This window comes from Tauraco erythrolophus, chromosome 1 (genome assembly GCF_009769465.1).
Source record: "Tauraco erythrolophus isolate bTauEry1 chromosome 1, bTauEry1.pri, whole genome shotgun sequence".
NCBI classification, from domain to species: Eukaryota; Metazoa; Chordata; class Aves; order Musophagiformes; family Musophagidae; genus Tauraco; species Tauraco erythrolophus.
Genome location: NC_141465.1, coordinates 97785758 through 97813581, shown reverse-complemented (window position 1 = coordinate 97813581; position 27824 = coordinate 97785758). Strand labels below are relative to the sequence as shown.

Below are 27824 nucleotides of genomic sequence, written 5' to 3'. Positions count from 1 at the left end.
TGACATAGATATATGGTTTTGGACATAAAGATTTGGGGACTGCTAAAAGGTATTTACAATCAGAACAGTAAGGAAGTTATTTGCAATTTGTTTCTTGAACTATTTTTTCAATAACAAATTCTTTCAAAACCAGAAAAATACTACAACTTTCAGTTCTCAACAATGGCTCAAAAATCTCTATGCCTTACGTAAGACATTTCCTTAGCTTAAAAATGGGGAAGAAGGGTTCCAAATCAAGCCAGATTGTAAAAAATACTACAATGTTCGTATTCCTTCTAGCCTTCCATTTGATATCTTATCTTGTTATGGGTATTTCTCATTTTATGTAATATTTCAGGTTAATTAATTACCTTCTATTAAATGCACAACAACATATTTATGACTATTTTTATTACCAGGCAACACATCTGTTGAGATACACACGTAACAACCCATATGATAAACTACTAAAATCAAGTCTAGCTTGACATTATCAGATTTATTTTTTTTTTTCTTTAAGTTCCGATAAGTGTCTTTGGAACACTGTGCCTCAGGATTCCTTTCCACAGGGAGACAATTGTACAGCAATACTGGCTTCAAATGAAACTACACTTTACATGTATATTTAATAAAGGTAGCTGCATTTTATTTAATACTTAAATTGCATTTTTAAACCTACATAAACAGAAATGTAAGAACACTGAAACCAAAGTATTCCATTTTAAGTTTCACAAAAATATACGGTTAGGTCTTTTTGATGCTTTCTGAGAGTCATCACATCTTCAGTACCTTGCCTGCAATATGCCACAGGTGTGGGGCTTTTTCCACAGTAACATTGAAATGCATGTATATCCTGCCTAAGGGGGAAGGAAAACCAAAAAAAAAAAAAAAAAAAAGAAAAAAGAAAAAAGCTTTTCATATTAGCCTGTAGCTACTGCAAAGTTCATTCTTCTGTTTAAAACAGTTCTGCACTTCTTTCAGACTTTCTCTTTTAAGTTTTTTGAAAAATAACTTCTGAACTTAAATTACAAAGAGAAAACAAAGGGCTTGTTTTTCCTGAAAAAATTATCTAATTTCTAACCACAATTAAAAACGGAAGAAACTTGTCAGTACAATCTATATTTCATAATCCTAGATGTTAACAACAGGTTTATTTATAGGAATTATTCTGTCTGTGTGTGCAGTGAAATGTAATTTCTTTGTTGTTGTTTTTAGAAATGAAGTATCATTAAAGTAATTGATTTATACAGATTAGAAGTATTCAGCAATATAAAGGCCACATTAGATGTGGTTTAGTTTATAAAATACTCCAACTCCCTTCTTTCATTTCTTCTTAAATCATTTAAAGTTATTCTAGAAGTAAGCAATGTCCCCTGAGAAAATAAGAATAAGTCATTTCACATGGATATTTTCTTAACAGCAGTAAAAGAAATGCAAGGAGCTAAATGACAGTTAATTATTAGCTTCAACTGTTTGGTTTTATAAGCCCTTTCATAATTTTTGCCATCAAAACCACACATAAAAGATTGGGACAAGGAAGCAGTATGCATCCAGGAAAACGCCAAGTATAATGTAACGCATTCAGTGAAACGTCAGAATTTAGAAACTGCTCCCTTCACTACTAATCAGTTGACTATTTTTGTTTTATGTAAAATTAGCTCTAAAAGACAGGCTACAACACTCAAATTGTTCATTATGCCACCCCTCAAATCACTTAATTTGATCAGAACAGCAACCTGGAGGCTACAATATATAATTAAGTATGTAATCTGCTGTGACTAAACTAGCTTTATTTCAGCCTGTTCAAGTGTGGATAATCTGAAGAATCCTTTCTGTATTACATGCTATAGCTAAAATAACACTGATAAAGTAGTTTGTCAAAGACAGTTTAAGTGCTTTGTTATTCAATGAAACTAGGAAAGCACTCAAATTATCCAGGATGTCATCGCTACTTTAACATATTTTTACAAAGTAGTTACAAAATTGGAATTAACGGCTTCAGGATCCACAGATATAATAATAGCTGTGGATGCCTCATGTTCAAGGCCAGGTTGGATGAGGCTTTGAGCAACCTGATCTTGTGGAAGGTGTCCCTTCCCACAGCAGGGGGGTTGGAACTAGATGATCTTTAAGGTTCCTTCCAACTCAAACCATTCTACGATTCTATGATAAACATTTCTCTTTACCTAGACACACAGTAGTAGGTCTCTGAGGATTTATTAAAAGTTTCAATTTTTCATGGCATAGTCCCAACATCACACACTGTCCTACACCAGAATCTCTGTGGGATGATAGAGATACACAACCTACATTAGGTAGCAGAGAGTGTGCGCAGGGAGGTATACCTTCAAGTTTTATAACAAAACTCTCTCATTTTCAAACATTGGAGCAACTACCATTCACAGTGAAATTTCTTAACAGATGAAAAATATCCTAGACACCAAGGTATACAAAGAAAAATTGACCATGTGAGAGCAACAAGTACAAATACAAAAAGTTGATAACGTAGTAAATTAGTCCTCTCCACCAGCTTAATCATGAAAATCTCAAATCCTCTCAGTCATAGCTCTCAACAGTTCTACAAAAGCATCTTCAAAACTAATCTAATGTTATTGAGTACTATGAATTACAAGTTCCATAAAGGTACTTCTCTCATAGCACATTTCATTTTCTCCACATCTCAGCCCCTGGTAGTCACTTTGTGTTTCAAGAGTTATTTGTTACTTGCTATGAGGCAGAGAAAGAAATACTAATCTAGGCATCACTCTCCTTGTTAATGTCCTCTTATGCTCTTCAAATTGCCATCACTCTCTTCTCTAATGGCCATTCTGTGTTTAGTTTTCTATTGCTCAAAGTGTCATCATCATGATAAAGAACCTCAACCTTTTGAGGTGGTACCAATGTCACATGATCCCTCCATCAAGTGACTGCTCTTTTGTAGCACAGTAATCAGGACAGCTAAGGAAGGAAGCAAATTTGAGACCGCATGTGCAGACAAACGCTACTTTGGAGACAAGAACCTTAATTTTTTTTTTTGTGCAAGAATGACATGGACTGTAAGTTCAGAACGAAACCCTGGTGTGATATTATGTCATGATTTGATGTGGAAGGAGGGGTGGTTCTGGTGGCAGGAGAGGGGTTTTGCTCCCTGCGACCTCCCCGGTTTTGGAACCGGGTTAGGCTTAGTTCTGGCCACCAGATCAGACTGCCATCCCCCTCGGGGTTGAGCCAATCAGCGCCTCTGCGAATTGCCCTATTTAAGTCAGGACAAAGGAACTGGAAAAGGTGCTTCGCCCAGGAGCAGGAGAGAAAGGAGGAGGGCACTGCCCCCACTCCCTGGCTCCCGGCCGGGCAGCTGCCTGCGTCGGGCCAGCGCCGCCCACGGAGAATGGCGGCAGCGGAGCCAGCTGGGGAACTCAGGGGCACCCCACTCCCGGGGTGCCCACTGGGCTGAGTTCACCTGGAGAGGACTGAGATCTGAGAGAAACAGCCGCATCGACAGCAGGTCAGTGAGGATGGAGTGGGAGGAGGTGTGCCGGAGCCGAGTTTCCCCTGCGGCTGATGGTGAGATAGCAGGCGGCCCCCCTGCAACCAGGACGGCCTCGGTGGAGCAGAGACCCACTCGCAGCCCGTGGGGAGAAGATGCCTGAGCCTGAGGATGGTCGTGTTGGGGTGCACGACAAGGCAGAGAGGCATCTGGAGTCTGCGTGACGACCCACGCCGGAGCGAGTGGCTACAGCTCCCTAAGTACCCGAGGCTGTGGTAAAGCCCACACCGGAGCAATCTGTGGGGAAGGATTGTTTCCAGTGGGCTGGACTCACGCTGGAGAAGTTTGTGGATTTTTCCTCGTGGGTAGGGGATCCATTGGAGCAGGGGAAAAGGGTGTAAGGACTCCTCCTCCTTTGAGAGAGAAGCTGTAGTAACAGCACGGAATGAACTGACCTGCACTCCCCCAGTCCCTGCCCCCTCTGCTGCTGGGGGGAGGAGGTAGAGCCGGGACGGAAAGGAAAGGGGAGGGGGAAGGTGACGGTTTTAAGATCTGGTTTTGTTTCTTTCTGTCCTCTCGAGTAATCGGTTTTGTTCCCTTTGTCCTTCTAAGTAATCATTAATAAACTGTTTTGCTTTGAAAAATCCCTGTCTGTTTTGCCCAGGACCATGGTTGGTGGGTGCTCCCTCTGTTCTTGTCTCAACCCTCAGTCCCTTTGGGGTTTTTTTTTTTCTCTCCTCTCTACTTTACTGGAGAAGGAGAGACTGTGTGAGTTTTAGTTGCTGGATTAGCCTAAAACCACGACACATTCAAAGGCCTAAAACTCCTTTGTAAAAGTTTCAGGTCTTTTTGAAAGTAAGCAAGATTCTCCGTTTCTTGTTCCTCCTCAGAATACGTTGGATAATCTCACTTCCAATAATCAGAAACCTTTAGTTTCCATTTTAAACATATTTGGAGCAAAATCTTGTCAAAATAATTGAAAGACTTCATCCTCTGAGAAACATCCCAAAAAACATGTAATTACAACTCACAACAACAAAGATAATAATTCAGGTAAAGATCAGACCACACATATAAAAGGTTTCACCTGTCAGTTGGCCATGTTGTCATTCTTTACGTTAAAAAAAAAAAAAAAAAAATAATCAGTGTAAGACTCTTACCATCATTTTTTCAAACAGTGCTATGATTTCTCTTTCTGACAAGGGCTTTGGAGCAAAGTCTTCCATATCCATAGGTGTGGATGACCAATCTGTAGAATGTGACTGCTTCATATATGGCAGAGGAGGTCTTTCCTTTTTGCTTCCTGGAATTCTTATACTGGCAAATCTATCCAACTGAAAACAGAAAAGGTATAACGTATCACATACTGTTTCCATTTTGTGTAGCCCTAATTAATATAGATGTTCTGGGAAGCCAAGTATCCTTATTTTTCTGTGCTAACTTGCCTGTTATTTAGCTGTCTTATTTTAAAGGGTTTTCCTAAAGATACGTAAAACAGTCAGTAGCCTTAGCACTTGAGTTAACAAACCAGAATCTCATTACGTTATGGAGAAATCATGTAGAACATGAGAATTTTATGGAAAGTTTGGAGGAAAAGATATCTACAAAACTTATTACAAAATTTATGAAGAGTTCTTCCCAACTATTACATGTAGAATATGAAAAAGCAGGCTTATTTACCAAAAGCATAGTTATGAGATTTTTTTGTTACTCTTAAATAGCTGTACTCCTGACATTGTAATAGAATACACAGATATGCAAAAATCCCTACTTTTAATAAAGGACAAGTTAGCATATCTAAGAGATTGTTCTACTTATTTTTTATTTGCACTACGTAATCCAAAACTTAGTGCCTTTCTGTGCTTCAATTATTTAGAAATTCATCTAGAAGAAGCATGAAAACCATCAATTCCTTTATTAAAGTGAAGTAGAATACACTTATGGTTTCATGAATAATACTTTGGACTTATCACCAAATTGTCTCACATGAGACAATCGCTCTCACTTTATCCTTTCAAAAGCCAGAAAAATTTCTTTGAAAAAGTGGTTTAGGTTGTGTGATTTTTTTACTGGTTAGATATTTATCAACTTTTCCATAAAGGCTTAATAAGTGAAATTTTAAATGTTTTCACTATTAAAGCTTGTGTGTTTTGAACTTATATAGGAATGGACCAACAGAACACAAAAGCAGTTGACATACTCACTGAGACGCACTAAATCATCTTTTAAACAGATGTGAACAGCAACATTACACTTGCCAACACAGAAGAAAGTTACAGTAGCCTTTGATGCATAAGAGATTCTGGACAAGATTTCAACTATATCAATAGACTCACGTCTTTGAAATGCTATGCAAAAATATTCTGAGGCTTCAATATATCTTGAAGATAAGTATCTTGAGATATTACTTAATAAGTACATCAAAGTTATCAAACTAAATAACAAGTACAGTCATTATAACGTCTGTGGGATTAAGATCAGAGAGAGCAAAGAAAATTAGTAGCAAAAATTGGGTACAAGTGTTCCGCTCTACTGAGAGCAAGAATTGACTATTAGACATCCGTGAGGAGAGGTTTAGAGGAAAAACAAAAAGACCTTAATTCTTCCCGTACAAAATTGAAAAGGAACAGTTTTTGGAATGTTGAAATAGATTGTAAGCCACTCACAGATGGCTGTAGAACATGCAAAAGCAGAAAATTAACACAGCATAAATATAAAAGAGTTCAGTGTGGATGATGAGGCCCTTCAGTGTCACATCAAACCAGCAGGCAACGAGGAAAGCACAGTCTACAGGAGTAATTACATAGGCAAGGCATAGGAAGAAAGAGAACGCAACAAAAGCAAAAGAGGATAACTTCATTGGAAGTGAAATATAGAGTCATCAGTAGCAAAAACCATCTCACACCTGACTAGACAGCAATTTCCCTTCCTGTCTTTAAAATCAGAAGTCTATAGTAAGCATGGGGCAATGAAGCCAGATCCAAACTGCAGTGACTAGACTGGAATCTTTAAAAAAATTGTATTTATATGAGATTTTTCTCCTCAAACAATAGCTCTGACAGAGCACTGATGAAAGGTAGCACACTTGCTCCAAAGAATGAGTTAGCCAGTAGCTTCTCCATGCTCTACTGGTCACTATCAAGCACCTATCCTAACAAACACACCATTATATTTCAAGGTTCTTCCTATACAGACTTGAAGCAAGGGTAGAGGGAAGACACTTTGGCTGAAATAACAGATTGCAACCCATGGTTCATTCAAAAGAGAACTGACTAATTAAAGTTTGAGAGAAGTTTCAGCTCTGGAGTCCCCAACATAAGAAGGACATGGAGCTACTGGAACGAGTCCAGAGGAGGGCCACACAGATGATCCGAGGGCTGGAGCACCTCTCCTATGAAGACAGGCTGAGAGAGTTGGGGCTGTTCAGCCTGGAGAAGAGAAGGCTCCGGGGTCATCTTATAGCAGCTTTCCAGTACCTAAAGGGGGCCTACAGGAAAGCTGGAGAGGAACTTTTTACAAGGGTGTGTAGTGATAAGACAAGGGGCAATGGATTTAAATTGAAAGAGGGCAGATTTAGGTTAGATATAAGAAAGAAATTCTTTACATTGAGGGGGGTGAGGTACTGGAACAGGTTGCCCAAAGAAGTTGTGGATGCCCCATCCCTGGAGGTGTTCAAGGCCAGGTTGGATGAGGCTTTGGGCAATCTGGTGTAGTGGAGGATTTCCCTGCCCATGGCAGGGGGATTGGAACTAGATGATCTTTGAGGTCCCTTCCAACCCTAACCATTCTATGATTCTAGGTGTGCCCTGTACTCATCCAATGTCTGCTTAAAAATCTCAACCCATTCCTTACAGTTCGTGTTCCTCAAGTGTCCCGTCTTCCTTCCCCTGCTCCACACACAGCAGCAATAGCAGCTCTGGCCGGGCAGAACCACCCCGGTCTCTGCCACGAAATATCCATGCAGTCCCAGAGCTGCTCCTGTTCCTCTGGGAACAGGCAGCACCAATTCAGGGGTGGGAGCCCATTCATCCTTAAAAAGGGATATTTCACTTCCTTTCATTTGTTCACATTTTTAGTTTATGCTTTGTTTTTAAGCTCCTCTGGAAAGTTAGACTGTACAGTGGATGTTTTGCAGCATTACAGACTAGGCCATAACATTCATATTCCCCATATTCACCAAATCCCATACCTCTTGTGCTAGAGGAGGGAAGCATACTCTTGGAATGTATTTGATCAGGCAGAACATGTAAGATAAAGTGAGATACTAGGATTATAAGCACATTTAAACATGTGTCAAACAAATTGCTTTAAATAATTTAAAACAATGCAGTCTAAAAATATGATTTTCATACATTAAAGGAAGTTCACAACAAGACATGCACAGCAGTACAGTGTGGGTATTCTACATACACTTCTCTTTTGAATTATACATTGATAGTGCTTAAAGAAAGTTAATACCTCTCAACATTCCACATAGGTGAATAATTTCATGGGCCACAGAAAGCACTATACAGAAAGAATAGAAATTTCATTGCTTGGTTGTAATGAAATCTACCACTGATGCTGCTGGCAATCCAAGAGCATAGAGGAGGAAACTGAAAAAATATAGTTCAATAATCTTCCACATTACATCAAAAACATTTTAAATCAGGCTAACCAATGAGGAATAGCAAAAGTTAACTTTGATACAAAGTGTCACTACAGTTTAAAGCAGGTTTGACTGCCATAAAGATGTCTGCCATATTTTTTTTTTTTTTTTTTTACCAATAAATACATATAGACCCATACAAGAACAGTGCTTTAGGACAATAATTTTCTGAAAGGAAGAAACTTTTCCCTTAAGGTCTTTGTAGGGTCAACACTAACATTAACAAAGAATAAACAATGTTTCATATGGTCTTGATACACAGTATTTCCACAGTAAATCCTCTTTGGAATTCTCCAAACTACTCTCTCTTTTGATGCACTGATAGAACTCGGAGTATATTATCCAGAGTTCAAAGGCAATAAAGAATTAGAAGAAAATAACAGTACAATTAAATATAGGCACTCAAAGAAGAAAGCTAGGTTGTTGGGTTTTTTAAACAAAAACATAACAGGGAATCTCTAACCAGCTCATTAATTCAAACAACAATCTCTTCCTGCCATCACAGCACAGTATTATCAAAGATAAGGAAAAACGTATTTCAGATACACAATCTAAAAAGAAACAATAGTAAAATAATTAAATATGGAATACAAAAATACTGCAAAAATATTCATTAAAAACTATTATCTTCTCAATTGTAAAAAAAAAAACACTACCCGTGCAACCACAATATAGGTGGTGTAGTGGCCTTAAGTTTAAAAATTATGTCACATTAAAAGGAAAAGTGAAAGAAACTAAAAAAAAAGTTAACTCTGGAACGGGAAAAATGTTGACATTAGGAAGAGTTTCCTATCTAGAGGTAAGCATAAGTCTAGAAATCACACATATACACCACCATTTTGTTAGTAAAAACTAACCAAGACAGTCCTAAGTCTTTTTTATTCAAAAGGCAGGGTTTATAATAATTATTAATGATTCAGAGGAAAGGACATGCTGACCAGGTTGCTCTCAAGGTTATCCCAGCAAGGCTTCTGCCCTATGGTCTAGGTCTTACATCACCCTATGAGACAACATGATCAGCTCCCCAGAACACCTTGCAGACAGGGGCGTTACTGCTTAGAGGTATAAGACATATTATGGGATGAAGAGGAAAAACATTTTGGGATTGCGTAAGACTTATTCTGCGATGTTTAAGGGAAGAACCAAAGGCAGGGAAAAGGACAGATCTCAGTGATTTGGAGAGGAACAAGCATGGGAAAATGACAGGATAAGGGGATAAATAGGTCCAGTTGTGTGTAAACAGTTTGGTAGCCAGTACACTTGTCTGGCCCCGCACACAACTAGCACAGTCTGTCCTACCTTATTAAACTCTATTTCCAACAATTTACTGGGTGAGATGCTCTGCTTTGTGTGCACACATGAGTGTATGCAGGCCCACGTGTCAGCAACAGGATCAGACCCTGAGTCAGGGAGACCACAGACCAGAAACTGAAGAGAACAGAATGAGTGAACTTAAGTACCAGCAACTTAAGTGGGACTTCAGTTGTGTCCATGGTGCCAGCGACTAGAATGTGTCAGGGTGGTGAATAAACCATCACTAGCAACTATCAGGCTGGACTAGCCAGTGAGAAGGTGAAGTGGTCTGGGAGCAGGAAATGTGTATCTGTAGAGGCAAGATGACAGGAGCTGGCTAGAGGAGGGAAGCTCTGGACAGCCACCAGAGAGACCGTAAGCTTGGGGGGTATTGTCAGGAGGGAAATGCACCTGTGTGTGTGCATGAGAGTTTCTAAAGAGGTGGCCACTGAAGCAGCGTAATTCTACAAGGGTGAGGGGAATCCTGGCCAACTGGTGGAGATTTTTGTCTGTGCAGGCAAGTCCGTGTTTCTAAAGACAGGGCCACAAGGAGAGCTGCCTAAAAGAGGGACCAGGGGAGCCCCACCAGCTGTCAGAGAGCTCTGTGTGTCTATGTGCACACACACTTGTGTGTGTCTCTGTGACTGAGGAGGTCTTCATCAGCAACTGGAGGCAGCCTGCAGGGCTCATGCGACCCAGGTGCCAGCCACAAACAGGGAAGTCTGGAATCTGGGGGCCAGCAACCAGGTATTGAGCTGGGAAGCCCACCTACTGGAGAGATTCACATTGTGTTTCCCCCTAACAGATCTCCATCCTCGTGAGCCAAAGAGGGTAACAGGATGACACCCGTAGTGCTGTTGGTGTTGATCTGTGTGGCCTGCCATGCAAATACATACATGCTGCACGCAGGTGTTTGTGCAGGTACCTACTGGGAATACGCACTTGGCCTTGCTGCCAGTTGGGCCTGTGGGAGCTGCAGCAGCCTCATCTCAGTCGGGTGACAGCATTCATTTCGCCCCTTTACATTTTCCTTCCCTCACAGAACGAAGGATTTACTTTACCCAACAGGGCTCACATATTCATTGCCAGTGATATCAAATATTCTTAGCATAGGAAAAATTTTTGCTCTCTAAAATACTAGAATCATTCATAGTCATTTACATTGGAAAAGACTCTTAAAACATCACGTCTAAAAGGGCTTAAAGTCAACAAACTTGCTATTATTAACAGTGTTCTAAGGATTCTCAAAATATATAGAAACCATAATACATAGTACCAAGGAAAGAAATAAAATGACAAGTCTAGATAAGCAACATTCACCCCCTCAGAGCTGACTTTGTTCTGACTGCGAATCGGGTATCAGAATTTGAATCACTGACAGCAAGAGTAACAGCTGTAAGAGTCAAAACAAAGCAACCATCACAGGATGAATGGCAAAGTTTTCTTTGGTTCTTATTTCATAGACTCTATTATTCCAGTGAGAACCTATGAAATAATGAAGTGATTTTCTGCACACATCACGGACCTGAAAATCAAAGTTACAAAGAGATCCATGATACAAACCCTCTGACTCATCACACTTTCTGATCAGGTCCCTAGAAAGTACATCTATTCATGCTCTTATTTTGATCTTAGTGAAGACTTCTTACAGCATTCTCTGCAAGTCAATAGTGTCTATTGAACTTACACACTTGATAATGCAGGAATCAATGGATTAGTTATTGCTAGACTAAGTGCTGGCTCAAGAGCTTATCAAGACATCACTTCCCAACAGAGCTGCTATGTATGCAGTAATGAAAGGTATGTTCCCTGCTATCCTGCCTTCCTCATCTCCTTCCTGCCCCTAATTAACACTTGAGATCATCCATTACTACATTAATAAATTCCTGAAAAATTAAAGCCAACAAGCACATGTGTAACCACATTCATGATCACTGAAAGCATTCCCTAGCTCCGCCAGTGCTTCACTCGAGCCTTGATTCAATGCCTTTCTCAGGAAGAGAGGACAGCCAGTCCAATGAGAATGGGACATCCATGGCAAAACCTGATGACATCAGCTACTACTGAGGAAATAAGACTTGCTAAGGGAATTCTCACAGGACTATCCGTCTTTCAGGCTGTTAGCAACTGAAGGTCACGTTTAACTCAAAACTGACATGTGCAGGATGTCTCATCAGCCAACAAACTCAGTGTCACTTATAAACACGTATGTTTATTTAAAAGTAGAGCTTTAATCACTTTATATTGTTGAATTTGAACTAAATGTAAAAAACAAATACCACAATAGGTTCTCAATTATATTTTACTTCAAGTAATTGTTCTAACTCTCCAAACTGTGGTGCTTACACTCAAGTTTCCAGTTAACTGAACAATTTAGGTTGAACATGATTAACCATTTGCAGACAATAACTCCTAGAATAGCCTGAACAGGAGAAAACAGTTGCTTTCTAAGGAATGCTACTGACACCTCTGCTTTGTGAACGTCCTGGGAACCAACAAACAAGGCTGAATCAACTAGCATGGCTGGTCTTATTTACAGTCACAGAGAAGAAGTGGGTAAGGAGTAAGGTAAATGATTTAGCAGCAGAGGTTACCCACATCAAGGACAGAACATTACATCATCTTGGTCTCACCTTTCTTCTCCATATCCAGACTGAAGCCCTCAGACCCAAACACGCAATAAGCACAACACCAGGGGAAAAAAAAAAAAAAAAGAAATACAAGGAGGTTTTTGTAAAACAACTTCCAACTGTGTTTAATGAGACTTTTACTGAGATAATTTGGACTATAAATGTAAGTATCAATGCAATTCAACTAACAACAGCTGTTTATTGTATACTGATGAGACTAAAACTTTGGGGTTGACTTTGCGTGTAAAGCACGTTTCCTACCACTCATATTCAGATCAAAAAGCTTGAGTGAAACATCTTGCAGGTCTCCAAAGTCTACATATCTAGCCAGGAAGATTTTGCCTAAAAAGGGAAGCTAACCACACTTAAAGTGGTGGACCTAAACCAGTATCTCACCACAAGCAAAGTAAATTTTGTTAAGTACACAAACACTAAGAACATAAACTATATTTTTTTATAAACACTGTCTAGACTGTACTTACTGCAGTGATTGGACCTCAACATTGAGAAAAAAATAGCAGTCATCCCAAATTAGCAGCTGTACCAAATTAGCAGGTAGCAGACGGAAGAATTAGTTAGGTTTATGCAGAATATTAAAGTTATGAAAATGGGCCTATCATAATCAACCTCAAAAGGAGTTTACAACTGAAACATTATCCAAAGTAATGGGAAAAAAAAAAAATCTTAGAAGAATTCACAAAAAAGCTATCCTTTTTCCAGGTGAGTAATAGCACAGTACAGTGGCTTTGCCATGGAAGATACACTTCATGATATACTGAAAAAAGAAAAAAAGGGCTAAAGTTCCTTCATCCACCACAGCCTTTGATTCCTTGACTTTTCCTTTCTTTTTCTCTCCTGGAGACAGGGCTTACCAGATTAAACATGACGTGCATCAGTCTGGGCCCAAACTAACATATCGACTTAACAGCTGCACCATACCACGTGGATTCGAGGTTTCTGGCACTAGCTCTGTGATTCCTGCACTCTGTTAGCACAAAGAACAGTGATGCCTGGAACATGTAAAGAATATAAATCAAGTCATGCAAAATCCTCTCACATTAAGGTTGAAGCCAACAGATTTGATGCCCTTGAAATACGAATAAGAACCACTACTGTATCTCTTCATATCCCGTACCTCCAAGCTGTATAAAGCACATCAATCTGCACTGCTTTAATAAGACAGAAATGATAAAATATTATCCTCTGTTACCATCCCAAATCCCTGTGCAAAACTCTGGGATGATCCTAGAGAAGAAAATTACCCTAAGGTCTTCCGATCGAAATGCTACAAAGTTAACAATTGGCTTGGATCTTTGTTTTCTTCACCATACAAACAGCAAAACTTCCATCCAAGATAAGTTTATGGAGTACATATTACTAGAGGATGTCATCGCACTACAGGAAAATCTTTATTCTAAAAAAGTAGGTAACCCAGTATCAGAGAAAAGTTCTGACTACATGCAACGTGTGGTGTGGCACAAATGAGGCATCACTACATCTGATACCTCATTATGAAGAGACAGGACTACAGAATTGTTATAGTTTAGCCTAAACTGCGCCAGGCTCTTCTCACTGGCATCCAATAATAGGACAAGGGGAAATGGATATAAGCTGGAACACAGGAGGTTCCACTTAAACATGAGGAAGAACTTCTTCCCAGTAAGGGTAACAGAACACTGGAACAGGCTGCCCAGAGAGGTTGTGGAGTCTCCTATGAAGATGTTCAAAACCCGCCCGGACGTGTTCTTGTGTGATCTGATCTAGGTGGTCCTGCTCTGGCAGGGGGATTGGACTAGATGATCCTTTGAGGTCCCTTCCAGTCTCTAACATTCTGTGATTCTTTCTCCCCCTCCCTGCTCCCATTCTCATGAAGAAATACACACACTTACATGCACCATCAAGACACTGATGATGATCACTAAGTACAACTTACTAGGAGAGTTCTGATACGAAATATACAGGTACACAATCTTCATTTCCTGGATGAAGGCATAAAGACAAGAGTATTGCTCTTTCTGTAGGTGTCCTTCTCACTCTGTCTTATAGATCTGTAGTACAAAAAGTACTGCCACCCTCAATTTTCAAGTTCATAAGTTTTTGACTGCTCGCTATATATATACTAAGTAAGCACAATTTCACATCTGGAAAATCTGCTCAAGTACTACAGCATAGCTCAATCTCCCAGATGTTTTGCCAGTCATTTTAGTTACAGAAGCCAATAGCTCAGTCATGAAAGTCTGCTGTAACACACTAACTTAGACATCCGACAAAGTATTAGTAGAACATTAACAACACAGGAAGGAAGGAGAGCACAAAGCTGAACAAATCCTATGTCTTCATTTGAAATGATTATTATTATTAGTGGAGGGGGAACACACAGGAGAATACGGGTTGCATCAATTTATTTCAGTATCTTTGGAAATAAAAGCAAACCACTATTTCCCCTTACCAGCAAAACTACTGCACATACGATCAAAGAAGTTATTTCCAATGATTCTGAGTCAAAGACCTCTTAACATCTTTTTCCTCCTCGAAGTTCCAGAAGATTAGAAAAAGTACATTCTTTCTTTGACAGTCAAATTGCTCTACAAGATTAACTTCTTACGACATGAGAAATTCCACTGGTAGCAGTAGAGCTTTTAGTAAGAGAAAGACTTGCATGAACCAAGATACACAGAAGAATCTCTGTCATTAGATGACTTCTTATTCCTAATATGCTCAGTCTCCCAGAGATTATTTTACCTTTCTTGAGAGCAAATCATTTAACTAATGGTAGAAAATTCAAAGTTACAGAATTTTGGCCTGTGCAGAGTCACAACTTGAATGTGTAGGAAATATTTCACTATGAATATTGTTTCTCTATATACCAGAAATTATACAGCCTTTCTTATCTTTATAGCAGTTGCTATGAAATCAGTCAACATAACTTTATGATACAAGGAATTTTACGTAGACAAAAATGAAATGTATGTCAAAATATCTTTTTAATAAATTCCGTTATTATCCAGGGTTTTTTTTATCTTTATGAGCCTTACAAACCATTAGTTGGTATGTGGAGCACTTGAGATAGATAGGAAACAGACTTGCTTCCACAATGATCTTGCAGGCAGATAATTTCTCAGATACCTACTTGTCATTCCTCTGTGGAATAAGAATAAGATTCCTGTCTTCATAGTTTGTAAACAAACAAGCTAGAAGAAGCATGTCTTGATTGAGTAAAAAACAAGGTGTTTCTGAACTTGACAGGGATTCGTCACTAGAAGTAGACAATTCATCAGCCTCTCAAGAGTAATCCAATATAATTCAAATATTGAAAAGCAGTATGCATTTTAGATTTTCAAAATGTTGCTAGCTTACCTAAATTTAAAAAGTTCCTGGTCACCATTATATAACACTGTATTTGTAAGAAATAGACTGAGAGTAACAAAATACAAATATTTTACAAAGCGTTATGCAGCAGAGAGCAAGTTAACATGTAAATGATTGCTCATGAGATGAAAGCAAATACATGAATTCATGGAAAGCTACAAAATCAAGTAAACTTAAACCTTCAATTTCTTAACCTTCTCTTACTACTATTTTCCCCCTTGTCACTAAAGGAATTTGGAGACAATACCTTTGCCAATTTTTGTGCTTGGTATGAAATGTCAAAAACACCCTGCTCTCAGCCATGTTTAAGTTGCCTTGGACTCAGATACATAGTATTACTAGCGGTTTCCCAGAATCAGACACAGAAAGACTAAACCAACAGAAAATCCAAATACAGGGACAAAAAGTGTCATTGGAAAGCATACCCTTGCTCCAAAATGAACTTGTAAGTGAAAAAAACCACCCACCTTTAAAAGTGTATGCCACTGCAACATTTGAGGTTTTGTTTTGTTTTTTTTTCTTACTGTTAGCCTTTTACTAAACAGCTGTCATTTCTCTTTCAAAAAAAGAAAATATATATGGACAATTTGGTACTACTTCGCAGGTCTTGTTTCTTTAGTCTGTGAAGAGTCACATATAGTGGCCTCTTCAATATATTCAGACAAATTTAAGGAGTGGGGGAGAAGGTTGCTTACTACAGAGCTATCTTTGTCCTTATTCCAGCAAGCACAATAAGCCTGCTAACTTATGGTGGCTATCATTCCAAGTTAGGTAAGTCCAACAGGCTAAAGAGAAGGACAAGCGCAATAAGGCAGGAAGCAAGGCTTTTAAAAAACAAACACACACACAAAAAAAACCCACACACAAACAAAGAAAACCACAACAAAACAAAAACTCCGCCACCCATAAACAAGCAAACAGCAAGATCTTCTTGTGCATCCAAACCATAATCCTTACATGACACTACCAAAATTAAGTTCTGGCTATTAAAAAATACTTTTGCTTTGAGAGAACTGTTAACATTTCCTCAGCTCTCTAGAATAAAGAACAAGTTTATAGAAACAAGACTGTATTATCAACCTATCAGACTCAAATCTCTTAATAACCGTTTCCAACCTATGAAACTCTGCAACAGGTGATTTAAGTCAGTTTAGGAATGATAGGTGGAGGCAATGTGCTCAACACACACTTTGCACACCTAATCAGCAACAACCAGACTATTGGTTCCTAAGTCAGGAAACAGCAGTGCTTCTCGGCACCAGTCGTCCAGCACATCATCCAGCATTAAACTACGCACAGAAGTACTTCAGTAAGAACTCTGTGTGACACTCAAGTCATAACAGCTGATCTTTAGAGGCCTACAGGACATTACTTCCTAGGTAAACTCAAAGACTTAGCAGATGATTCACTTGAAGAAAAACTATTCTTACCTACAAAAGAATAGTACAGACAATGAAATGGGAAACTTCAATAGCAAGAAAAAAAAAAAAATCTGCTTTGTGATACAGAACGTCATCTGCTGTTAGAGACAGATGAAGTCTGAGAAACAGTGTTAGCATGACACTGAATATAGAATGGTTAGGGTTGGAAGGGACAACATTGTTCGAAATTTGCATTAATGAGTTTTACAAGCAACTGTCAGTTTGTTAAACATGGAATTTTAAGCTAGCCATGCAGACTAATTAACATTAAACATGCAATCACAGATGTCTTAGCCATACTGCATGTAAACTGGCACAATTACCTGTGTCAAGCTCATTTAGCAATGATTAGAGCAAACTTCAAAGCCATCCATAGATTTTTGCTATTTGTGCTAAGTAGGTTACAGATAATTAACAGTTTAGTGAGACTTTGCCAATTGACTAAATTAACTTCACAATTAAGACAGCTTTTTGTACCAATAAGGTTATTTCTATTGCATTATCAATAAGGTTATTAGCTTAGCAAAGCTAAAGCAAAACTTAAGATGTCTTACCACATCATCTGTCAGTGTCTTGATATTTAAATGCTGTAAATCAAACAGGAAACCAGTCACGTCACAATTGCGCAGTTAAAAAAAAACTTCAACAAAAAAACTCTAACAAAAAAGCAAGTGTCCATTATAGCTACTGTTATTCAAAACAGAATCATAGAATCATCGAATCATCTGCTTGGAAGAGACCTTCAAGATCATCGAGTCCAACCATTCACCCTGCATTGTCAGGGTCCCTAAACCATGTTGCTCAACACCAAATCTACACAGTTTTTCAACACCTCCAGGGATGGAGACTCCACCACCTCTCTAGGCAGCCTGTTCCAATACTTCACAACCCTCTCTGTAAAGAAATTCTTCCTGATATCTAACCTAAATTTCCCCTGGCATAACTTGAGGCCATTCCCTCTTGTCCTGTCATTCATAATGTGGGAGAAGAGACCGACCCCCATCTCCCTACAACTTCCTTTCAGGTAATTGTAGAGAGCGATAAGGTCTCCCCTGAGCCTCCTCTTCTCCAGACTAAACAGTCTCAGCTCCCTCAGCTGCTCCTCATATGACAAGTTCTCTAAACCCTTCACTAGTTTTGTTGTCCTTCTCTGAACCCGCTCCAACACCTCAATGTCTTTCTTGAAGTGAGGGGCCAAAACTGGACACAGTACTCCAGGTGTGGCCTCACCAGTGCTGAGTATAGGGGGAAGATGCAAAAACAAGATGCAAGTTACACAGTATCAAACAACAGCACTCGAAATGAAGTAATAATTTCCTTGGCAAGTTGTACTTTGTTGTCCCATGTCCCTGAACAGCTGAGAGGAGGCCAGCTTTGCGATGCCATGCCTTCACTGGTTCTGCTACCCGTGCATCCTGTGGTGGGCTGAGAGCAAGCCCCCCCATCAGATGTGCTCCATCACTCTGCACTTCTCTCTTGGCAGGACATAATGTCGGGCAAGGAGGAAGCCATAGGGGAAAGCAGCTCTGCCGCAAGGGATAGCAGCAGCAGCCAGGGGCCCCAGGCAGGGCTGACAGAGGAAGCAGCAGACTCCCAGTGCCCCATCTGCCTGGAAAGCATTCAAAATGCAGTGTACATGGCCTACTGCATGCACGTCTTCTGCTTTGTCTGCATCTGAGGGTGGATCAGGAGTTTCCAGGACTGCCTACTCTGCCAGCAGCCTCATGAGATGCTGCGGCACTCGGTGCGAGGGAACGGCACCTACGAGGAGCACCTGCTCAGCTTGCCCCACCGCCTGCACACGAAGATGGCCACGGAGAGGGCCCGCAGCCAGTCCCCGCACCAACACTCCAACCTGCACAGTCGGCCCACGGACAGACACTCCTTGGCTGGCCAGAGTGGGCCTGAGCAGCCCGACCGCGAAGAGAGGCCGGGCACAGCTCCAGGGCCTGTCTGCAGGCAGAGGCAGGGGGCAGCTCCAGGCAGAGGCAGGGGGCAGCTCCAGGGCCTGACTGTGGACTGAGGCCGGACGCAGCTCTGGGGCTCTGCGACACCGCCTCCCAGCAGGCTCCCGCACCTACCGCTTCTCTGGAGCCAACACCGTCGGGAGCAGGAGAGCGCGCAGCTGGCCCTGCTGCTGCTCCGGAACCACACAATGGCACCATGCGGCTCCGTCCCCTTGGCATCCATCTTTTCTGCATCCAATAAGCATTGTCGTGCTTTCCGGGATGTGTGCATTTCATGACCAAAGAGCAACTGACCACGGGGTATGCTTTCCATCACTGTCTCGGCAGCGCGGGAAAGCCAATGGGGAGAATTTCTCGGAGAGCACCATGATTTCCCTTCAGCTGAGTGCTGCAACAGGCAACGCGTCCCTCATGCTCTCCCAGCCTGCCACTCCCGAGCACCAGGGCAGGGCTGCCCAAGAAGTTCCCTGCCCATGGCAGGGGGATTGGAACTAAATGATCTTTGAGGTCCCTTCCAATCCAAACCCTTCCATGTTTCTATATTCTACTCAAGTGAACACGTTGCCTTAAACGGAGGCCTACAAATAAATAAACCTGGTTTGAGTAATATTCCTGTAATTCAGTTACTGCTAAAAACATGATACTGATAAAAACAGAATACTGCTTTGCAATGGATGAAAATACTAATACACTATTTTAATGATTTTAAACTAAAGGAGAGTAGATTTGGACTAGAGATAATGAAAAATTTTTTTACAATGAGAGTGGTGAAACACTGGATCGGGTTGCCCAGAGGAGCTGTGGATGCCCCATCACTGGAGGCATTCAAGGCCAGGTTGGATGAGGCTTTGAGCAACCTGATCTAGTAGAAGGTGTCCCTGCCCATGACAGAGGGGCTGAAAACAGATGATGTTGGAGGTCCATTCCAACCTAAACCATTCCCTGATTCTATTCTGTGCCTTCCATGAACTACTCCAGAATAACAAAAGCATTGCTTTTGACAACATAGGAGCTATGCACAAGTATTCCTCTAGTCTGTTTATCATGTACGAAATAGATATGCAAAAGTGGGAAAAAAGCGCAATATTTTAAGTACATTGACATCTATTTTCTAGTCAGAGATACAAAAACATCAAGAGAATAAGGAGTTAATTAGGATACTTTAGAAGTCCAGATTTATCAGTAGCATCTACAGTTGGAAAAGCAGAAGTATCATCATTGCTTAGTCTTCAGCTATATAAATATATTTATAAACAACTAACATTTTGAAATTACCTTTTCCAGCGTAACTTAGTTTTTAGTCCAGGACATGGAGGAAGAGGTCATTTTGTTTTGCAATTGGGCAGAAGCAGTTCAGTTAAAGGTAAGTCACATTAAAAAGAAGTGTATATATGTATCACTTTTGAAGACAGCAAGCAATCTGACATGGAATTACCCCTTATTGAAGATTACATCCCTCAGGCATACTGGTAAATAATCCATTTTATTCGACATAAGGTTCAGTGTATGGTACAATGTTCTTGATAAGCTGTCAAAAGGCCCAGTCTCAAAAACATCAAAGAGTCTTAGACAGAAATCAGAAGGTACAGCAGGACACAAGAGCTGAGGTTCACAACACATGCACAGTGAGTAACAAGATGACTACTGTCAGAACAGAAAGAGCATTGTGTGGCTTGAAAAGGTCATGCATGATGAAGCCATGTGTGATGCAACTTCTGCACCACCCAGCTAGGAAAAGTAAGCCAAATAGTATTTGGCTTCACATATATTCACAGCAAGGAATCTTACTGTCATATAGAAGAGGATGGCCTTATGTTATATACCCAAACAGTAGCACATACTGAAAGCTAATCTGCGAGACAGGCTTAACAAGTCGAGTCATTGCCTATATAATTACTCCAGTCAACTCTGGGTAGAGACAGTGAAGCAAGTGGCATTTCTCATTTCTTTAATGGGATCAACAGCACTAGTTTGACCTTTTACATTTTCTTCTCTGTCTTTGCATACGTATATTTATAAACAAAATTCTGTCTAAATGTGGTACAAGCAGTCCAGGAAAACAGGACCAGAATTCAGGAGAATGTCATCTTCTCACAATGGACTCTGATCTCATGTCTTTAGAGTCTTTTCCACCAGCACTACAGCTCAGTGTGTCCTGGAAATGACGAAGAATATCCTAGTACAATGTTGGGGATAGGCTGTATCATCTAAAAGTTTTGGCACTCTACCAAAAGGGGCAGCATCTCCATTCTCCACAATTGCTCTTTTCAGCATCACATAAGCGCAGAATGACATTGCTCATCTGACTTTCTGAATGAACACAGCGTGTTTAAAACCAGTTTGATATTTGAACTCAGATCACACCTGGCAGGGCTGGACATTGTTACTATGTCATCAGAGAGGCAGACAAAAGTCTGATTTGTCAATCATAAATGGAATTAGAAGACAGACAAGCACCCAGCCACACACCCCTGCCATTATGAGAAGAGTTTTAGGCATGCAAAGTAACAGGATCTCAGGCAGTTAAACAAGCACTTGAACACGCATCTGCATGCCTTCCATCACACTAAAGTGCTTGAATTTACAAAAAAAAAAAAAATAAAAATAAAAATAAAACAAAAACAACCACACCAAAACAAAAAAACACAGCCTAGTATCTAAATTCTTTTTGGATCTTTATTTTTGCCTTACTCACAGAAGAAAATAAACAAACAAAATCACATATAAAATTCTCCAAACCACCACACATGTATAGTTTCTTTGTTACATTAAGAAGAACTTAGAGCCTACATATAGCTATGAGAAAAGGAAAAAAAGGGGAAAGAAAAAGAAAAAAATGAGTTTTAGAAGAACTGGCCAAGTTAAGCCTAAATGCTGAAACTAGACAAAGACTGAAGGATGTACATAAAAATCACATAATCCCCTCTGTACCTTTTTAAATTACAAAGTGAGAAAGAACACAAACACTGCTACAAATTCTGTCACTGAAAAGATTCAACACTAGCTGTTTTTCCCCCAAAGGCTATGCTCCAGCAGAAACACAACCCAAAGACTAAAGCAGAGATTGCAAGGAAATATGTAGACTCAGTCAGAGAGAGGTACATTGGATGTTTACAGTGGATGCTATTACTTCAGGATCTCCTTTGTCACAACGTTCCCTCAGTAATGTTGCTACCTCAGTCTGTAAGGGCAATTTAGAAACTGCTGTATAACCGCACAGCATTTCCTACTTTTAATTTCCAATATACTACTTCAGCATTTATTTAATGCCTCTATCACACACTCTCTGTGTTGCTTGGAAAGCAGCCTAAAAAGCAATCAGAGGCAAAGTTATCTTAACATGACAGTTTCTACACAGTGATATTCTTTAGACATTGATGAGTTAAACTCAAAATTGGTGCTTACAGGTAAGATTATATAACAAAGTGCTAGAACACAGCACTAAAATTTAATATCATAACCCACAGTGTTAATTCATGCCAACAAAAATAATAGCATGAGGAACTGACAATTTTACAAAGCTGCAATAAAGTGTTTTAGGTAACATCTGTTCAGCAATCATTTCTTTAAAAGACTAATTTAGATTCAAGGTCTTATGCTGCAGCATAACTGCAGCAATAATTCAATCACTTCATAATTAAAGATACTGACACAGATCGGTCTTATCTTTCTTCTCTGTGCCAGGGAAATGGAAGTGCTTTTGCTCTTAACTACACCTTTCTTTGATTTACAGCCACTGTTAAATGCAAGTGTTAATTTGTCTATTTTTAACAGATTGGTGCAAACAAGAAAGCCTTCTTGACTCATATAAATTTCGTAACAAACTTAATCAAAAACATAACCTGGAAGTGACTGAAGGCAGGTCAATGGTATACTGAAATTAACAGAAACACCTCTAACCTGAGCAAGAAATTGAAGCTGATCTTTTGAGGACTAGTGTCTACAAGACGTAGTCTCAGTAAACTGCAATTGGAAGTCATGTAATCTAGCACTCACTTTTACAATTTCCAAACATTTCTAAGGGAAAAAAAAAAAAAAACAAGGATAGAAAGTGGCAAGCAACTGCTTTTTACCCCATCCCTCCAGCAGATTTCAAAAGTTTCCTGCTCAGTCAATATATCTACAGAAAACAGGTATAACCCATGCCAACAAGTATGCCATCCTTCAATTCATTTCCTCTTTTTACCAAGCCCTAACCCTCAGGGTGAATGTAAGAGCTTTCAATAAGCTCAAGTGTCACAGTACCATAGAATATCCTTTACGCTTTTAAAAGTTTCAGTCTTCCAAAACCTTCGACCTGCTGAATGAAGCTAAGCTGGTATGTGCTTCAAAATTGACCATCACTTTTTTTTTTCCTTTAAAGATTACGTAAAAAGAAGGAGAGAACTGAGGACTTACAACTCATTCACTTCTTCTGAGAAGTTAGTGTATTCAGAAAGCCAATACTTCAAGACAACATTTGATTGGAGTCCACCACTGTAACTGTTTAGCCCAAAGATTAAGCCTCTTTGGCTTTGGAAGCCTCCGCCTTCCAAATTAAGTGTTTTTTAAAAAGAGAGATTTTCCTCCTGCTAAACAAGATTTTTTTGGTTTTGGGGGGGTAGGGGGGAAGAGGAGGAGAAGGTGGAATAAAAGAGGTAGATGTTAACAATACCAGCTCTGTCAACCAGCAATTCAATTTCACCTCAAGGTTTGTCAGGGAATCAAATTCTCTTTCAGATTAGCATATATCCTGTGGCAGATCAATATGTTGCATTGATTGGAAGGGTCTGATCTGGAACTTATTTTTCAAGCCTTCTGCACTAAGGAAAATTAGACTAATATAGCCTGGATGACTGGAGTTCACTGAATCTATCAGCCAATTTCACCCACATCTGACAAACGTACGAGAGATCAGAAACATAATTCAGGTGATGTGAAGAAGTATGGCATTGTAAGCATCCCAAACACAGAAAAGGCTACAGCCTATATCAAAGACTGGACTACAGAGAATTCAAAGGGGTAAGTGAAGTTTTATGTATTCTGAAACAAAATTAATTTAACTAACAAAAGTAGATTGAAGTTATATTACAGGAAGAGTTAGATGTGAACATACATATACACAGATGTACCATCTCTCCCCCTGAAAAAAAAAAAGTAAATCAGTCTTGTAAGACAACAGGAGGCAGACAGGAAAGATTGCTTACCAATTTTAGATTTAATAGCTGAGTGATCAAATTTCTGTATTGCAATATCTTTGGGCAGAAGTTTATGAAGTGATAGAAAAGCATCTCATAGTACCCTTCAAGTGAACTACCCCAATCAAAGAAGCTGGTTGATGTCTACAACTATTACAGTAATTCTAACTGTATCACTTCACGCATTTCTTCACCAGAAATTATTACCCAGGACAAGACAGGGATTAGAGACTACAGTTCAAAGGTTATAGCAGCTACAGCAGCTCCTTTGGTTTTGAGGCATGGAGCAGCCTGCTGCTGTTTAGTAACCGTTAAATTCCACAGATCACATTTGTAAACCATACCCCTCACAACAATTTACACAAGGAGACACTAAATTCTACTCAAGTAATATTCACCTCTGAGTCATCTTAAGGTCACCCAGTGAGCTAATGGCATACCTAGAACAATCCATGTTCAGAAAACTATCATTCTTCAGTCCCCTATCAAGTTGCCCCAGGGTAGAATAGAACAGAATAGAACAGAACAGAATAGTTCAGTTGCACAGGACTTACAACGATCATCTAGTCCAATTCTCTGACCAACTCAGGGCTGACCAAAAGTTAAAACATGTTATTAAAGGCTGTGTCTAAACACCTCTTAAACACTGACAAGTTTGGGGCATCAACCACCTCTCTAGGAAGCCTGTTCCAGTGTTTGACCACCCCCTCAGTAAAGCAACGCTTCCTAATGTTCAGTTTAAACCTTCCCTGGTGCAGCTGTGAACCATTCCCACACATCCTGTCACTGGATGCCAGGGAGAAGAGCTCAGCACCTCCCTCTCCCCTTTCCCTCCTCAGGAAGCTGTAGAGAACAAGGTTGCCCCTCAGCCTCCTTTTCTCCAAACTAGACAAGCCCAAAGTCCTTAGCTGCTCCTCATAGGACATGCCTTGCAGCCCTTTCACGAGCTTTGTTGCCCTCCTCTGGACATACTCAAGGACCTTCACATCCTTCTTAAATTGTGGGGTCCAGGACTGCACACACTACTCCAGATGAAGCTGCACCAACACAGCAGATCACTTCCTTTAAAAATTTTTCAAATGCTTTGAAAATTGCAGTTTGACAAGGCATTCTCATGAATTAAGGATATTCTCAGTCATCCCTGCTTGAAGAGTTTCAGAAACTGGGTGGGTGGAACAGGGACAGAACACAATTTAAAAAAAAAAAAAAAAAAAATCCACCCACATGATGATCAATATCCTACAAAGCAAAGTCAGATACCAAATTCAACTCCCTTTATTTTCTGTAGCTGGGTCAAAAATCAACACTGTGACCTCAAAAAGCCAGTCAGCTGATGCCCATATCTGCACATGCTCAAAACCATCTTTGCCTAGCCTAGTAAGTCTAGACATGTATCAAACGAGCTCATCTGCATCAAAGAGAAGGCCTTCTTTCACAAAAAGCCAATCAAACTTCATCTAAGAAAAAATCTCAATGGCTTGTATCATGTATTTGGCAGCCATACTCCCTATAAATTATTGTATTCCTATTTTAACACATGGTTAGCAAAAAAGTGAACATGCTGGCAACACCCTATTTCTGTTTTAATACATGGTTAGGGAAAAAAGTGGAAAATGATTGCAATATCCTACTTGCGTAAGCACTTAGCAGTTGAAGTATCAGTAAGAAGCAAAACCTCTTGACTCGGTGCTCTTGTCTGTCCCAAACACAAATAAATCCAAGTCTCCCACTCATCACCAGAATAATCCAGCCATCAAGTCATACACCAGTAACCCCATCCAACCTTTTAAACTGAGCAAGCAGTAGAGGTTTTCACTCGGGGATCGCATGCTAAAGCATATTCAGCCACGTCATCTCCATGACTAAAATGCATGCACCTCCAGTAGGTACATAGCCAATCATGAAGACAAGCAAACAGCCCTTGGTCACACCGTTTCATACATGCCCATTCTAACATGCAAAATCAAGCACAAGGACTTGGTTCAAACAGCAATCTGTACAGCTACAATATGCAAAGGATTCCAGGAAACAGGAATGCCAGGAAAAAGTTGTGATCTTCCAGAACAGGTTTGGCTAGCCTACAGTTTGATACTGCTTATTGGCCGACTCCAACTAGCTGCATGTGAAGCATGGCACACCTTTCCAAACCTGTTCTCAAGTGCCAGACACTCAACTACTGAACATAGCACAGAGAAGTCTTAGAATCAAGAAGCTACTGTATGTTATTTATTATAGTATCTGTTCTGTAAGTGCAAAACACAGTGCAGAGCAGGCAGGCTCAGAGACAGCTAAACAAAGCTGGCTGAATATGAGCACATCACCTAAATATGAGCACAGTATGCATCTGCTCTGCGTGTGGAAGACACAAGACCTGTAGAATATATGTTTTTCACAGCTTTAATACTTGCAAATTTCCTAACATCCAAACACAAACTGACTATTCCTGGGTGCTTTTTAGTTAAAGCACACCTTAAAGACACATTATCTTGTGGACAATTATTAGCCGTTTCAAGTTTCCCAATTTCTTGGTGTGATAGCCAAAATTTCGTAAAAGCAGGGCTAGGGAGGAGAACTTTACTATGTCCCTCAAATTCAAAGACTCAGATTTTCACTATACAGTTTATATCACTAAAATAAATAATTTTTTAAAAAATCCAGTTCTAAAAGTAACATCATTTAAGAGCTGGAGGTCTGTTCTATTCCCCTTGCACCTATAGCTGTCAAACAGCGAGTAAGAAAATAAAGCTTTTTGATGAAGAGGAGAGACCTGAAAGCGTGCTGCAAAATAAAGCCAGGTCCTTTCAGTCAGGCAAGGAACAGGCGGGATCACACTTTGAAACCCAGAGGAAGCAGACCGCGCCGTTTCGTGACCCGTCCGTTCAGGCCGACCTACCAGGCCCTCCGGCCTCTCCGGGGACTCCGGGTCAGTGACCGCTCTCCGGCGGAGGCCCAGCCCGCTGCACGGTCAGGCTCCCCGGCACATACGCGGCGGGGAGGCGTCCCGTCGGGCCGGGCCGCCGACAGGCCCACACACCTCACGCAGCCCCGGCCGCGGCCGGCCCCGGCGGGGACGGGGTGCAGCTCGGCATCGACTCGTACTTACGAATTTGGGCTTCCTGCCGTCCGCCACCTCTTCGGGGCCGCCGCTGCTCCCGGCCCCCAGCGGGCCCTTCCGACGAAGCCCCTTGTTCTCCCGCCCGCTGCGAGCCGGCGGCGAGGACGGGGCGCAGTAACGCGGCCGCGGCCGCCGCGGCTCCATGGCCGCGCCCGGTAGAGAAGAGGAAGGGAGAGGAGGGGAGGGGAGATGAGGGGACACCGCTGCCCGAGATCGGGCCCAGGCACGGCGGCTCCGGCCGAGCTGGGCGCCGGCGATTAGCGCGGCTTAACTGGGCTCGGCCGGGCAGGGCAGGGCGCGGCGGGGGAAGAAGGGGGGCTCAGGGCTAAAGCCGCCGCCGCTGCCTGAAGGCGGCACAGGATTTAGCGAGGAGCCGCTAATCCCGGCCGCGGCACCGCGAGGCGGGGAAGAAGGGCAGGGGCGCGCCAACGGCCGCTTCCCGGCGCCTGTCAGAGCCCGGGAATGTCCCGCCGTCCGAATCGTCCCGCCACTGCCGGTCCCGCCCCCGCCCGCCCAGCGCTAGCCAATCCACGGCGGCAGGGCGGAAATGCCGTTTTGCGGTTGGCTGGCCTTCTGCCAATCGCCGGTGACTCAGGTGTTCTCGGCGAAGCGCCGCCGCTGTTCGCTCGCTCTCCCTCGTCCCTCCGGACTACGCGTCCCAGAGAGCAGCGCGGCGGGAGCCGCGGCCCCGAGCGGCCGTGGCAGGGAGCGGGGGGAGCCAGGGGCGGGGCGGCGCGG

At 41.2% G+C, this 27824-nt stretch overlaps 1 protein-coding gene across 1 annotated transcript in view; it reads right to left on the bottom strand.

Annotated features, from left to right (window-relative positions):
* The window catches only part of DIAPH3 (diaphanous related formin 3), a 250682-nt gene extending 223452 nt beyond the window's left edge, over nt 1-27230 (bottom strand). The window contains exons 1-3 of the mRNA XM_086611740.1: nt 27075-27230; nt 17382-17414; nt 4627-4800 (exon numbers count right to left, since the gene is read on the bottom strand). Of these exons, the coding sequence (XP_086467866.1) occupies nt 4627-4800; nt 17382-17414; nt 27075-27230 (363 nt within the window). The remainder of the gene's footprint in view (nt 1-4626; nt 4801-17381; nt 17415-27074) is intronic.
* Nucleotides 27231-27824: the final 594 nt, after the last annotated feature.